This window comes from Zonotrichia albicollis, chromosome 6, assembly GCF_047830755.1.
Source record: "Zonotrichia albicollis isolate bZonAlb1 chromosome 6, bZonAlb1.hap1, whole genome shotgun sequence".
Taxonomy (NCBI): Eukaryota; Metazoa; Chordata; class Aves; order Passeriformes; family Passerellidae; genus Zonotrichia; species Zonotrichia albicollis.
Window position 1 is genome coordinate 15,387,149 of NC_133824.1, and position 14,915 is coordinate 15,402,063.

A 14,915-nucleotide genomic window follows, 5' to 3' on the forward strand; every position below is an offset into this window, starting at 1 on the left:
TCATTATGGATACTTCTGCTTTAATCTGCTTCATGGAGATAGACTGCATAGAAAAAACTAGTAGCTGCACGTATTCCAGCACAGGCATAGCTCCTATAAGTCATCCACACTATTTCCAGGTCCTCTGTCCTTCCCACCCAGATGAAAGGGAAGGCACTGGCACTAAAGTCCTACTCATCCTGTAGGTGTTGTCTTCTTTATCATGGCAGCTTTGTGGACTTAATGAGCAGAAAGGCTTCAAGCTCGCAGCTCTGCAGGAGTATCTGGCTGCCGGGAAGGGTGGCTTGTTTTGAAGGCCTCTAACTCCAAGAGAGCTTTATTTATTCTGGTTATTGTGGGATATGGACCCATGTCCACTTTGAATCTGTAAAAGGAAAAGAATTTGTGAAGTGCTAAGAGTTGGAGAGGCAGTGCAGCAGTGAGCAGAAGTGCAGAGCAGTGTGATAGGCCTGCCTAGTATGGGAGAATCTCACAGGCGTGTACACTAACAGAAAAGGTTCATCCCTGTAGGTTTACAAACAAATGCTAGAGAGATTAATCAGTGCCTGGATAGGTTGTAAAGTCTCCTTCTCTTAGAGATAGTCAAAACCAAGCTGGATGCAATCCTGTGCCACATCCTCTAGCAGGGAAATTGGACTGGGTGACCTCCAGAATTCCCTTCCAACCCCAAACTCATTCTATGATTGTGTGATTTTCACCAGATTTTTACATGATGTGCAGCACAAAGTAAGAAGACACTGCTTTTCCTGGGAATCATGCAGCCTACTTGTATGGGTTTGAGGCTTTAAATAAAATCTAAAAGATTAATCTTTTCCCTGTATGCAGTGTAAGAATAAAGAAAACAGGGACAGAGAACATGGAGTGTGGGCAACCTCAGCTTTTCTAAGGTCATAGATCAGGTTTCCCCAGGGGCCTCTAAGAGGAGACCACAATTCACTACTTCCAAAAGAGACAGTATTTATGAAGTAGGAAAACTTGTGGAGAGAAGACACGTAAGTGGACAGGGCAGGCAGGAGGGATACTTTCTAACAGGCATAAGGAGCAGCAGAAGTAAGCTCTGACAGCCCAGCATAAGTAGATGTGTTGAAGAATATCTCAAACTTAGCCTTAATTACCTTTCAGCATTGGCAACTTGAGGCACTAAACACAGATCAGCCATGGAAACCTGCAAATATAGCAGAGAAAAGAGGTTAGAACAACTCAGAGCCTGTCCCCTCACACTTCCCAGTGGTGGCAGACTTTAAGACCAGGACAGAAATTATTTTATCAGCCAGTACAGAGGAGTTGTCATGATGATCGAATTATTTAATTCAGCATTAATACTACAGCAACAGTACAAGAAAAAGAACTTCATTGCAGTTACTAAGAGAAGCCATAAGATTTTAGGGAGCTTTATATTTACCAGCTGATCATTATGACCTCAAGGACACTGTGCTTCTATGGCAACTACCTCTAAGCAAACACATCTGCTGGCAAGCTGCAGAGGGAGGTGATGGAGGGAGAGGGGTGTTTGCATGGCTGGAAAAAGTTAAATAAATTTTGCTTGTTTGCACTGCAGGAGTATAAAGCAGGTCCTGCCAACATCAAGACTTGATATGTGATAGGGCCTCTGTACACAGGCTCAGAGACTTGCAATCTGAAAGGAAGACTTAATGGCAGTGCTGCTGGCTGCCTGTCTGCACAGACAGAGGCAGCTGCTTCCACCCTGCTCCCCAGGTCACAAAGCCCTGGGTGCCTCTCAAAGCACATGTTATTCTCCAACATTAGATCTTGTAAGTAGCTTTTGCCTATCAAGGGCTCCATAAGGCTGCTGCTATACAATTCTCTGCATCCCAGAATAATGCAGGAGCCTTCCTTTTTTTCTAAGGCTTTTATAGGAAAGATCTTTTGCCTGGCAGCAGAACCAATAAATGGAAAAGGCCTAGTTTGGTAAGGGTCAGAACAGCTTTTATGTGAGCTCTGTGAAATCTGTCTATCTTAAAACTGGATGATCGGAGCAGAAAAATACAAGTTGGTTAAAGGTTCCATAGAACAGAGCTAACAACTGAACCAAGTTTCTTGAGCCAAGCTTTGTCTGTATGACAGGACATGTTGAAGTCCAAATCCCATAAAGATGAAATGATAGATCCTCTTTTTCCACATCCTGTAGTACCAGCCAGATCCTAGATACAGCTGCAGAATCTGGCCACCAGCAGGTTATAGGCAGGGACAAGTAAACATCTCCATAACTCTCTGCCAGTCAGTAATGGCCTAAGTAGCATCCATGCAGCTGTTCTTTGTTATGGTGAAGGCACTGCATGTAATTCTAGGAACTGGATGGGGTTGTGCTCTTGTCTCCTCAGCTAATTTTCTTTCCTTATTTAGGGGAAGGTACTGGGCTTTTCAGTCCTGCAGTAGCACACAGGGCTCTCTCAGATACTTACTTCATCCCCCACACAGTAGCGTCCAGCAGTGTGCTGCAGAACCTGCTCCAGTGCTGTTAAGAGAGGTGGTACACTGGAATGAGTCAATAGAAAGGGACACCAAACACTTTCCAGACTGGGAATTAAGTACAAGGACATTTTAACCCTGAGCAGAATATGAAAAAGGAGTATTTTGGGAGAAACTAGAAGGAATGGAAATCTTACTATAGTTATGGGAGTCTTTAGGGTTCTTCAGCTTTTTTGGACCCAGGGTGCTTTCAGCTGCTTTAGACAATACACTTGAAATACTATGAGGTTAATGTAGAAATGCGTGATTGGGGAGGGGGAAAATGCAAAGGTTCAGTCAGTTTGTGTGTGTCAGGAAGCGAAGATGGGCCTGTCATTGTGGCACACGGGGGAAAGGATTTTGAGGGAACCAAAAGCACTTTATTTCTCTCAAAAAGGCAAAGAAATACTCTGCTACTTGCTAAACTCTGTGGGAGTTTGCTATTAGGTGTCCAATTACAAAATCCTATCTATGTATATGAAGAACTTTAGAAGTGCTGTGAGCCCTGGTGCTTCAGAATGAATCAACTGCTGCAATGTGCAGGATGGCATCAGGTTCCCCTCTTCCATGTGCACATCTTTGCTCTGAGATCCTGGGGAGCTACCAGTCCTGGACAAGTGAGTCTGGGCAGGGAGAGCACTGTGTCTGCCAGCAAGGCAGGACCCCAGCACACCAGCCTAGGAATATCTGTGGTTCCACTTGAAAAAGATGAGTAGAATGCCAGGGTGTAGCATTTTGTAAGATCAGGTGAAATACTGATCATTTTGGATGTGGGATGTACCTTGAAAGCCAGACATGATACAGTTCTGAGCCCATTCCATCTTTTTCTCCCCCATTTGTTTCAGGACATTCAGGTTCTGTGAAGGCAAAGCAATCTCTAGGTTAGATAACTACTGCTGGCAGGATCTTACCCACTGTGTCATCCAGTGGAGGAGAGGGGAGATGAGGGGTTGCCAAGGCTGGACCCTTGAGTTTAGGGGTGGCCTGAACTCAGTTGCCAAGGCTGGCCTGCGTTCACTTGGTTGGGTCAGCCCTGACCTCACCTGCACTGAATCATGCACCCTGCTGTATCCTTCTCTTGACACTACCCTTCTGTAACAGTTGCCAGGGTATCCCTTTGCCTCTTCCCTTTCAGCTCCTCAATTCTCTTCTTCCTAAAACATCCTAGACTCAGCAGTAAAACCATATGGATTCAGTTTTTTCTGGAAAGAACCCTGGGATGCTATAGTATTTGCTTTTTTGGAAATACTGTATTGGTGCCATTGGTATCTAGATCAGGCAGAGGTTAAGCAGATTTTATCTGCTAGCACACCAGTCTGAAATTCTGCCACCTGGTTGGCTGGTAACAATTTAAGGAGACTGAGAAATTTCAGAGACAGAAATTCTTTCTGATTTTCTCACTTGCATGGATCTGACATGGCAGTACCTGGAGTGGCTGAATGCCAGAGGCAATGTGATCAGCGATCATTCTGACTTGGGCTCTCTTCTTTGGATCTTGGGGCAGGAGCCTGGGGTTAGGATGTGTCTCTTCTAGGTAATTAATTATAGCTAGCTGTAATGAACAGAGATAATGGAAGGTTATTGCAGAGCCAAGGAAAACTTCACATCCTGGACACCTGGGAAAGGGGAGCTGATCCAAGACAATACAACAGGTTTTGCATGCAGTTTGTTACCAACCCAAAGAACAGAATAACCCCTCTGACATCTGCCTGTGACCTTGTCATTTCATCCAGCTGTAATTTCAGGCAAACCATGGAACAGCCATCGAAGTCAGACTGCTTTGTTAAAGGTGGAGTGATGAACCAAAGCAGAAGTGAACTTTAATCCTTGGCAGTAGTTTCCCATCAAGGAATATGTGCTATTTCTGTTCCCAAGTGGGACCATAAATGCTACCTCTTTTCCCATTTATAGGTGAGAGCTCTGGGGAAAAAGATGGGACAAAGCTATCCCATGCAGATTGGGCAGCAGGCTGGAGTAAAAGTTTAACAGGGATGTGGCTCATAACTCACAGACTGAGAAAGGGTGATGCCATCAATTTTCAAGGCTGGGACTTGCTGCATTGGATTCAGTGCCTTGAATTCAGCAGAAAACTGTGGAAACAAACCTGAAATTACTCTAGGGCAATAAGAAATTATTCTTCCTTGTTTTCTTCTCCCAGAACCCAGTTACCAAATTTTTTTTCCTTCTTTTTCTCTCTACCTTAATATTAATCTTTGCAGTAAATTATGCTGTACTATTAGCCTACTAAGCTCTCACTAGGGCTCAGGGATCACTGCATCCTGGCCCAGACTGCATTATCTCTTGATAAAGCACCACTGCAATGCCCAGTGGTACTGCATCAGTGCCACCACTACTGTCCCAGTTGTCCAACTCTTCCTGAGCCCATGGTACCACGAGGTGCACAACTCCCTCCTAATGACCCCCAAGTAAGGCCTCAGTCAAGATCTCTTTTGGCAAGCCACCTCTTCCTTTCATAGGCCCTTTTCAGCCTCCTGCAATATAATTTAGCATCTCTTGGACATCCCTGCCTCCCTGCATCTTCTGTTGCTAATTGAATCAGGCTGAGTCTGTTTAAAGTGTGGGGCAGCTTCTCTGAAGTCTGTGCTCGAGATATATTTAGTTGTATCATGGTAAGCAAAAGATCTTCAGCCTTATGGATTCAGCCACAAATGTCTGAGAGAGGAAAAAGCCTCTAGTCTCCTGCAGTCGTATTCTCCTCCTGTCTCACATGACAGGGAATACTGGCTGAAAGCAACTATTAATTACAAAGAAGTGGTGAGGAATTCAGTAACTTTGCCTGTGAACTTTCTAGTGCTAATCTCAAGTCTCCTAATGATCCCCAAGTTCAGTACCCTGGAGAGAGCAGTGGTATTTTTATCCTTACCTGCTGTCCTCCATCCTTAATGAGATTCACTGGGACCAGGTCATAGGAAATTCCTTTCAGAGCCAGTGCTAGGGAGAGCAGAGTGTACAGCTTCAGACAGCTACACTGGGACCAGTTTCATTGGTAATGGGCTCAGGAGAATGTTGGCATCTACATTTGGAAAAAATTACCCTCTCCCTCAAGGAGGGTGGCCTAAGTCTACTGAGAAGACAGTGCTCTGGCACATGAAGGACCAAAGTACTAAAGACCAGTCCTGCCAAAACCACCGCATTTTTCAAAATAAGCTTTGCAACTCTTTGCAGCACAGCCCTTCCTGATTCAGCTTATAGAGGGCAGGACCATGTGCTCAGCTTTAAAACCTTTCTGTCTCAGTAGGGACCATTCCCAGCCCTGCGTAGCTCTCATGACCTGGGCAGGCCAGAGTCTGAGGCAGCATCGTGAAGCCCTCTTATCTGTTCCCCTCTATTCCACCTGCTGCAGGTAAGATGCTCTCTTCCCCACCCTCCCCATGAGGAGAGGCCTCACTGTTCCAGGCTCATGTTTGCTGACCTCTCTGTTAATAAGTGATTGATTAATTGGGTAAGTGAAGGGGAGGATGCTGCAATACTGAGACAAAAAAAGAGAGATGAACACTGAATCTTACCGATTCGCACTCTCCAAGAACAGGAACTTCGGAAATAGCTGTAAAGTACTGGCTGGGGAGAGAAAGATAAAAGGTTATATGCTGGGAGCACCAGGTATTGAATGTAAGGGAAAGAATGCATGAGCAGAAGGCATTTCAGGAACTCTAAGGGGAGAGCAATGTTTGGAGGAGAGGGCTCCTTTCTGAAAGTAACTGTTCCTGATTTGGGCATACAGGTAGCATCACTGTCTCTCATAATAGCCTTCTCATTATCCAGTTGCACCTGATGTTTCCAGCAATGCAAAAATGACCTTGAAATTAGTCCCTGTAAAGCTTCCCTCTTTGTCCCTATCCAATATTGCTAACTTCTGTCCCATCTTAGATTTCTGAAACAATTTCTGTACTGATTGTACTAAGGACCTGGGTATTTGTATGATATGAAATAGCTTTTGCAGCCATGCAGGGAAAAGCCAGATTTCTTTCCAAACAATAAGAGCTTCTGCTGTTTGAGATGAAAGCCATGAAGACAGACAATTCATCTCTACCTGAACTATGAGACTAAGGCAGCCTTCCCAGATGCTTCCACCCTGTCCAAACTCTCACCTTTTCAGATGCCATGGTAAGTGTGTGCAGTTGCCTCCACGAAATAAAAACAACCTCTGTGTTTTCCCTTTTAACTCAGCTGGCATGGGGAAAGGCTTCTCTCTTAAAACCAATAAGGACTTTGCCCCCCAGTCTGTGCCCAGGACACAAAAACCAGCCAATGAGATTCAATCCTGAGTCACTGCAGTCACCCTCTCTCAGCCCTGATATTAAAACCATTAACAAGATTTAAGCTTGGAAGCCCATTTGGGAACCATTCTTTTTTCCATAGCTTTTCATCCAGACATAAATAAGGTGTCTGGAGAGCCTCACAAGCTGTCACCAGTTGCCAATGCAGAAATCTAACCCTGGAGAACAAAAAATTAAAACCAAAGCTGCATGCAGAATTTATTTTTCACTAGGGAATGATTGCTAGCTCTGGGAATGGGCTGCCTTTGCAGGAAGATTCCATCGTGTTCTCCTGTAGCTCCCCTCCCGCCAGTATGGGCCAGTACAGGGGATTTTCTACATTGCAGATATGGGAGGAGCTGCTACTCTGACCTCAGACCAACTCAGTGTAAAATAAAAGACTGCACTTTTTTTTTGGTGTCAGAGCTTTTTCTTTCCACACAGGAAATTGGTATCCCTGTATGTCTCTAAATAAACTTTAATCATGTCTCTCCTTGCTTACACAGATTCCATGGCATGCCATAGGTCTCTCTGTGTCTCTACCCACTCAAAATGCATAGAAGATTTCTCAGAGATTTAGCAGCAAGACAAAAGAATGCACAGATATGCTCAATTATAGTCTGTCAACAGAAAACCAGAGACACTGGTGATCTCTGTGCTCCAGTCCTCTTTGTAAAGTTCATGCTTCTCTTACAGTTTAGATTGGCTCAAATAACTTCAAATGAGGTATGTCTTTGACTGAATTACTCAGATTTATAAGTGAGGAGGAAAGAGATGGAAAGTACTGGTAACACTTAAGTGGATAAAATATTTACTGATTTTCTAAAATTCTCCTGGGATCAGGGCATTAGAAATATCAGCTATGATCATTTTTCAAATGTCTAGCCTGGTGAGTTTCAGGGAAAGAAACAGAAACTAAGGCTTCAAAAGAGAAAATAGAGCAGTCATGAGATACTAATTTTACTTGCATTTCCTGAGGACCTTGCTAATGATTTTTTGGCTCAGAAATTCATGTCCTTCACTATGTCTATTTTGGACTCTGGCCTCTCAGCCAGCAGAGACATTTTTCCTGATTCTCTCTGCAGTTCTTTTTTGGTTTTACAGCCTATGCTATCATTTTGAATAAACTGTGCTATGCTAATTGCACTGCTCTATAATTTCAAGGCCCTGGGGATTTCACCAAAAAGAGCATGGAAACCAACCCATGGTTCAGCTGGGAACTGTCTCCAGAGGCTGGGGCATGGAGTGATCTCTTGAGTTCATGCTGTTTTGCTCCTAGCAGCAAGGCAGACCACAGGCAAAAATAATCAGTTAAGTAAAGACTACAGACAACAGAAATGTTTTGTGATTAGTGGACAGATCCCAGAGCGACACTGCCAGCATTTCCTCTGAGGAAATGCTGAGTATGGTCCAGGGAAGTCTCAGGAAAGAATTTCCTGCATTTTCAACCCTGTGGGATAAAATCCCCAAACCCTGCAGTTTAGCCTGGTTGGAGCTGGGAAGATGTGGGAGGACAGGGTTTGCTTGATGTCTACTGAGAGTTCTGGTTTGGTTCTGTTTTCATTTCTGGCAACCAGTGAGGAAACTTTGGGCTTAAATACCAGTCCAGAGTAAAAATTTGGGAAACACACTTCCCTGTTGTGAAAGACAGAAGAAACGCCCCTAACTTTGTATGTGGACCTCTTAGGTTTTCTGTCTTCTTCAGAGTAGTACGGTCGACTCTGGGTATCACCTCTTTCCAGGCGATATATGGGATGCCCTTGGAAAGGCCAAATCTCTCACCTTTCCTGAGACCCACCAAGCCCAGCAGCCTGCACACATCTGCTGCTCCTTGGGGGCTGCCCTAGGGGACACCTCGGTGCCCGAAAGGCACAGCTTGTACTCTGCTGGGTTCAAATGGAAAGCAGAAAGAACAGATTTGCTCCTAAATTCTCAGTAACTCTTCAGCAGGAATTGGTGTGAACAGTGCACGCCAATAAAATATGCTAAGTAAGGAGCACGGCTAAAAGCACCAGCACACTGAATCATTTTATTCAGCACGGGGTTAAATTCCTCGCTTTCCACTGCGACAGACACACGGGTGCCGGCCGGGGTAGCGGGGACGCGCTCCTCCCGGGACCCGCCGTCCCGGCTTCCCGGGGCACCACAAGCCACAGCCGGCGACGAGGCCAAACCGAGCGAGGCCCGGGCAGGCCAAAGCCAGAGAGCCGCCGCCCCAAGCCCCGCTCCCACCGGCCATGGCGCCACCATCGCCCCCCGCTCCCCTCCCGCCCGCGGGGAGAGCGCGGAGCAGGCGCCGCGTACCTTGGCGGCGGCGGCGCTCATCGCCGTCCCGGCCTGCGCTCAGGGCTCGGCGGCTGCGGGCACCGCACGGCCGGGACTGCATCCCCCGGCGTGCCCCGCGCCCCGCCGCACTCCGGCCCAGCATGCGCCGCGCCCGGCGCGGTGCAGCGCGCGGCGGGTGCCCGCGGATGCCGCCGCGGCAGCGGGAGCCCCGCCGGGGGCCGGGGGCGCCGCCGCGCCCCGCCCCGCCCGCCGCCACCCGCCCGGCCGCCCTGGCCCTCGTCACCCTCCTCAGCTTCGCCTCCCGCTTCCACCGCCTGCGGGAGCCGCCGCACGTATGGTACGGGCCGGGCGGGGCGTGCGCCTCTCCGGCCGGGCGCTGCCCGGGCCCCGCGGTGCGAGTGGGTGCATGTCCGCCTTCTGCCGGCCACAGAGGCCGGGACTGCACCCCCGGCAGGTGGGGGACGGGACACGGCAGCGAGGGCCGCAGGGCAGGGCTGCGCTCTCCGGCTAGCCCGGGCCGGCCCCCGCGCCCTCCCCGCTGCTCTCGGGCCGTGCTGCAGGAGGGCACCGCGTACCGGGGAGGGCGTCCTGGGGATCTTTGTGCAGCAAGCATACTTTTAAACCTCTAAGGTCAATTTGAAAGCAAAAGGGCAAACCTTTTGGCAAACCTTGGAGGTTTTGCAGTGATAATATAAAACTCCTTAAAAAAAGGACCTTTGCTACAATGGCTGCAGTGCTGTCCATGATTTCCCACTGAGTATAACGCATTGTCTCATATGGAATATATGACAGTATCCCTCTATAATATAAAAAGCATAAGTAAAAAGATCTTCCTGGATTTTTTTTTAAACTCTCTTCACCATTGTAGCAGATTGGTTATTGTGGTTTGTGTTTTGTTGGTGTGTTTTTTCTAGTTGGGATGAAACTCATTTTGGGAAGATGGGAAGTTACTACATTAATCGGACCTTCTTCTTTGATGTCCATCCCCCTTTGGGGAAGGTAAACTGCTTTTCTGTTGCATGTTTCAGAAGCCACAGGAGTGGGCCAATAAAAGTCTCTGCCTTCTGGCCAAAGGATGTGGTGAACAACAAAGTCCTTCCTAACTGTTGTTGTTGACACCACAGCAATTTGCATTCTGTGTCCGGAGCCTCAGCTTGCAACTTTTTGTTCTCACAAAAAATGCTTCAAATATAAGAATACCAAACAGTATTGTATGTTGGGTTTTTGAAAGGCTTGACATGAAATAATCAATGTCACACTTGGGGGGCATATGTAATAGAAGTCTACATTTTAAAGGAAGCAAACAGTTCCTGATAACTTGTGAGCAAATGAAATGCCTGCCACAAATGACCCTGAGAGCATTGATTCCTGTTCTGTAAATGAACTTGTTTTAGCAACTGTGTGTAGTGTGGATGGAGGTGCATCCTCCTGCCTTTTAAAAGTTATCTTTCTTTCAGACTGAGTCTCCTGAAACTAAACAGGTAGGGATCTATGGGAGACTTAACAGTTTCTCTCTGCTCAACTCCACACTTGCTATTTTCCTTGAGCTTGCAGTCAGCCTTATAGTCTGTTGCAAAAAAAATTCTGATTTTGCCTTAAGACGAAGAGCAGTATGGATGTAAATGATTTCTGTAAATAAACTCTTTTTTTGGATGATGTGTCTGAATTATTTGTCCTCTGAATCAATGGGCCTTCTATAAAAATCTTACCTGCTGCTGGCCTGGATACTTTTTCCTCCAGTGTGATTTTCCTGACCAGTTTTTTCACGTTTTCTCTTCAGATGCTGATTGGACTTGCTGGCTACCTTAGTGGATATGATGGTACATTTCCTTTCCAAAAGCCAGGGGATCGATATGAGCAGCACAACTACGTAGGGATGAGAGGGGTAAGGCTCTGCACGCTCCTGTCAAGCTGGTTAGCTGTCCTGTGCCTTTTAGTACAGTGTTCCATCATAAGAACAGTTCTCCTTGATCAGGTCAGAGGTCTGTTTAGCCTTGTGCCTTGTCTTTAAGCTCCTTTAAAAGTGCTAGTGGTTCTATTGTGAATAAGTCTTAATGTGTCTCTGAAAGGCCAGGTAAGAAATTAAGGTGAAAATTGAGGGCAGCTCTTCCTGCTAATTAGTGAGACTACACTGCTGCATGGGATGGATACCTTGCCTTGTCTGCAAAGCAAACATTGCTGAGTTTGAGCTTCTCTCACTCCACTGTGCCTGGCTAATCTCCTGGGGAGCCAAGGGTATCAAAAAGCCAGGGTCATCCACTGTCACCTGCACTTTGCCACCACTGGTGACACCAAGCTGAGCACACTGATGGACCCTAGGACAGCAGGGCAGAATTCAGAGTTGTATTTGATCTGAAACCCTGGCTCTGCTGCTTTTTAGGAAGATGAAGAGCCATATAACTGACAGCACAAAAGTCAAAAGGAGAAACAGTGGCCAATTGCTATTACCTAGAAAGAAAACTAAAAGCTAGGAAGGCATGTTTTCTTAGTTTAGTTTCCAGAAGTTAATGGTTTTACATTTCCCTGAGCCAAAGGTGGGAGAGGTACCAGAAACAGACAAAAAAGATAATAAATTCTACTGTGGTCTTGCTTTCTTTTGTTTTGATTTCTTCTCTTTCTCCTCCAACTATCCTTGGTATGATTTGTGTAGGAGAGGGGAATCTGGTCTGCTAAAGATATAAGGTGCAAGTGTATTTTGTTCTTAACTTTCATACCCTAGTATCTTGTTAAAAAAAGACTGTAATGGATATGTAGTGCACCTCCTTGATGCATCCATTTATGAATATCTGGTGTAGTCTAGCAGGAGTGTGACTGGCTGTTGTTACTGACACCACTGCAGAGCAGAGTAAGCTTCTGTCCTCTGAGCAGTGTCTTTGTTCAGTTGGCTTTTGTCCGATGTTCTTTGAGACTCGGGTCAGCTGCTGCAACACCTCCTGTTGTTGTAGGCATGGAAGATGAAGGAAAGGAAATGGTGCGAGCTCTTATCCCACATGGGTGGGGTTATAATTTCTGCTATGATCTTTTCCTGCAGTTTTGTGCATTTCTTGGCTCCTGCCTGGTTCCTTTTGCCTACCTCACAGTGTTGGAACTGTCAAAGTCACTGCCAGCAGCCTTACTCACGGCTTTCATCCTTATTTTTGGTAGGTGTTCCTGCTACAGCAAAATTGAGTATCTTAATTGTTCAGATAGTTTAATTTCTGCATTACCATGTGTTACCTAACCAGGGGATATTTGGGTTAATGAGAGACTTTCTCAAAAGCAAAGTAATTTCACTTTTTTAAATGTATATGTGTATGAGGCTTCTTACTTCGTGGTCCCCTTAAGAACTTCACAGTCTTGTTTAGTTCATAGGTGTACTTCTGTTATTTGCACAACCACAGAACTGGGTTAGATTGCACCTTAATTTTAAAAATTTTTGTAAGGTGGGTGGTCAGAAATGAATTTACCCACCAATGAAATATTGATGTTTCCTGTATGAATTATAGAGATCTTTAACAGCCCCTGCATTACTTTAGAAGAGTTCACAATAAGAAATTAATAAAGTTCCTTGTTGAACTGAGCCAAGGGGAGAAATTGACCTTGCAAATGAAGTTTTCCAAAATAGGAGTTTTGTAAGGACACACAGGTATTGAGAAATGGAGACTTTAAATATCAAAGCCATATTTATTTTTTATAGGTACCGTCTGAAAGATCACTTCTCCTCTGGCATCCTCTGGCACTATGGTGATGCCTTAGGTAGATAATTGCTGGCTGTAATCCTCTCCATCTGAATATGTTATCAGCACTTTCCAAATGGTGTTTCACAGATACTGCTGTACTGCCTTTTGTTCTTGTATTTGTTTTTAGTTTTGTTTTGTTGGGTTTTTTTTTTCCTTTGTTATTCAGGTAGAAGATGAAATGTTATGATCTCCTTCTGTTTCTAAAATTTCCTGCCTTCTTCTTGTCTTGACTAGATTGTGGAAGCTGGATTCCCACAATCTGAGATTCATTTTGGAACTGCAAGTCTTTCTGACATTGCTGTGTGTCTCTTTGCAGATACAGGCTGTATTACATTGTCCCAGTATATTCTGCTGGATCCCATTCTAATGTTCTTTCTCATGGGAGCTGTTCTGAGTATGGTGAAATGTAACAGCTGTGCAGACAGGTAAGATAAGGATGATAATTTTGTTAAACTATAGGTATTTAACTTTCACACAGTTAAAGTAATAGCTGCCATTGGTTATGTGTGAGTGGCTGAAATGAGATTATTTCAGGAAATTTGAAGCTGAAAATGACTGTTGATAGCAGAGAGAAATTTTTACTCTGAGGGTCTGTGTAGTTCCGGAGAAAATATTGTGCCTGTAGTACACAAATTTACCTGTGACTGTAAGCACCTTTAAAAGTCCTGCTGTCTGAGGTAAATAGTGTAATTTGTTTGGTTTAGAGCAATGGCTACAAAAACTTAGAGGAAAATATAGCCAGGATGATTCTGAATAAAGTAGTCCAGTTGCTAAGGATATTTGCTATAGACCCATCCAGAAAGGGTGGTGGTTTATAGCTATTGGGATGTGTCAGAGGGCTTCTTTGTGGCTGGGCTGCACAGAGTAGTTTCCTTGAAATGCATCCCAAATTCAAAGACATAAAAAGTTGAAATTCTGTGTTATATATGAGCAGTTTTTATTTCATGAAACATTCAAGAACTGATCGTATCGATCTTAGTGTGTCTGCAGTTTGTGTGGCTGAAATGCAGCCTGCAGCATCATGTACACTGTCCAAGGCCATCCTTATCTACTGCATATTCCCCAGGAAATGCAAGCACTAAATTACAGGGCAGTGCTTGATCAGCTTTGTGTGCCTTGATGTGAATTTGGTTTTCATATCTTAGAATTAATCCTGTTGTCAAAGTAGTTGATATTCTACAAATTAAAAGCCAACGCTAGCTCTCATGTTGCTTAGCAGGTCATGGGGATTTTGTCTAGTTGAAATAAAAGTGTCAAGGCATTAGGAATCAGAAGGAAAAAGGTTTTAAATTCTGCTGTCATTTTTTCTCATCTCTTTTCTATGGTTCAGTTTTATGTCAGTTTATAATTTGCTTGCTTTTTGCTGCAGTTTTTGTTTGTGTTTTGGATAGATGTTTTCTGCTAAGGCTTTCTTGCTTTAGTACAGTAGGCTGCTCTTTGCCTCTTGTTCTTCCCCATGTCCCTAAAGAGAATTAAGTTTGCGCTTTATGGAGCAAAGTTCTTGTTTCTGTTTCCAGAACATCCATGTAGTCAGACTTTCTTCACACTAGTATTTTAGCTTGTACCTGCTATCTGTGTTTCCATCATTGAATGGGAGATCTAGGGTTGCCCCTGGCTTAAGTGTACTTGAAGCCAGTATCAAGGCTTCACAAGCCTGTATCTGAAACCAGTATCCTTGTGTGATTCTAAACTACATGAAAAACTTGTTTTTCCACTTCTTATGGGTTCCTGAGAAGATGGACTGTAATTTTGTGGGGTAACTGATCTGTTACTTATTTTTGTGATCATAGGCTGCCTGTTCATGTAGCCATCATTTTATTTACTGACTCGCTCTACTGGTCCTGCAGGCCATTTTCTGCCTCCTGGTGGTTCTGGCTGAGTCTGACTGGTGTGAGCCTTGCTGGAGCAATGGGGGTAAAATTTGTTGGCCTTTTTGTAGTCCTCTTGGTTGGCTTGAACACAATCTATGACCTATGGGACTTGCTGGGGAACCTCAGCCTGTCACTGGTGAGTTTCAAAGACTTTTCTTTACTTTAAAGGTTTATTTGTTTTGTTTGCTTGCAATTTTCCTGGTCTTTGACAAGCCTGCAAGTACCCAAACAGAGATACTCTGTCTGCAGCAGAGGGGCATCTGATGTGGTGATGAAAAAAGGAAATTAAGGTT

At 44.9% G+C, this 14,915-nt stretch overlaps 2 protein-coding genes across 6 annotated transcripts in view; one reads left to right on the forward strand and one right to left on the reverse strand.

Annotated features, from left to right (window-relative positions):
* On the reverse strand, window positions 1-9,193 carry GSTZ1 (glutathione S-transferase zeta 1). 3 transcript variants are annotated; one of them, XM_005479762.4, is made up of 9 exons: window positions 9,051-9,193; window positions 5,997-6,048; window positions 5,354-5,421; window positions 4,479-4,559; window positions 3,896-4,021; window positions 3,251-3,326; window positions 2,424-2,476; window positions 1,116-1,165; window positions 1-364 (listed from the first exon to the last, which is right to left on the reverse strand). In XM_005479762.4, exons 1-9 carry the CDS (start codon window positions 9,069-9,071, stop codon window positions 238-240), a joined length of 654 nt encoding a protein of 217 aa, XP_005479819.1. In that variant the 5' UTR covers window positions 9,072-9,193; the 3' UTR covers window positions 1-237. The 3 variants fall into 3 exon arrangements, with proteins under 3 accessions (XP_005479819.1, XP_074398667.1, XP_074398668.1); XM_074542566.1 differs by lacking the exon at window positions 9,051-9,193 and adding an exon at window positions 6,579-6,704; XM_074542567.1 differs by lacking the exon at window positions 9,051-9,193 and adding an exon at window positions 6,579-6,676 and having other exon boundaries at window positions 5,997-6,044.
* The window catches only part of POMT2 (protein O-mannosyltransferase 2), a 27,783-nt gene continuing 21,836 nt past the window's right edge, over window positions 8,969-14,915 (forward strand). For all 3 annotated transcript variants that reach the window (XR_012580724.1, XM_074542565.1, XM_026794943.2), the window contains exons 1-6: window positions 8,969-9,369; window positions 9,947-10,031; window positions 10,813-10,917; window positions 12,064-12,172; window positions 13,068-13,176; window positions 14,599-14,758. Coding sequence is in view for 2 of the 3 variants with exons in the window: in XM_074542565.1 (XP_074398666.1) it covers window positions 8,984-9,369; window positions 9,947-10,031; window positions 10,813-10,917; window positions 12,064-12,172; window positions 13,068-13,176; window positions 14,599-14,758 (954 nt within the window). In the remaining variant the exon portion in view is untranslated. The remainder of the gene's footprint in view (window positions 9,370-9,946; window positions 10,032-10,812; window positions 10,918-12,063; window positions 12,173-13,067; window positions 13,177-14,598; window positions 14,759-14,915) is intronic.

Coding starts and splice junctions, on each gene's coding strand:
- GSTZ1 (XM_005479762.4), bottom strand. CDS start 9,071: ATGAGCGCCGCCGCCGCCAAG. Junction 2,477..3,250: donor TATCATGTCTGGCTTTCAAG/GTACATCCCACA, acceptor CTCTCTTAACAG/CACTGGAGCAGGTTCTGCAG. Junction 365..1,115: donor CAAGTTGCCAATGCTGAAAG/GTAATTAAGGCT, acceptor TTCCTTTTACAG/ATTCAAAGTGGACATGGGTC.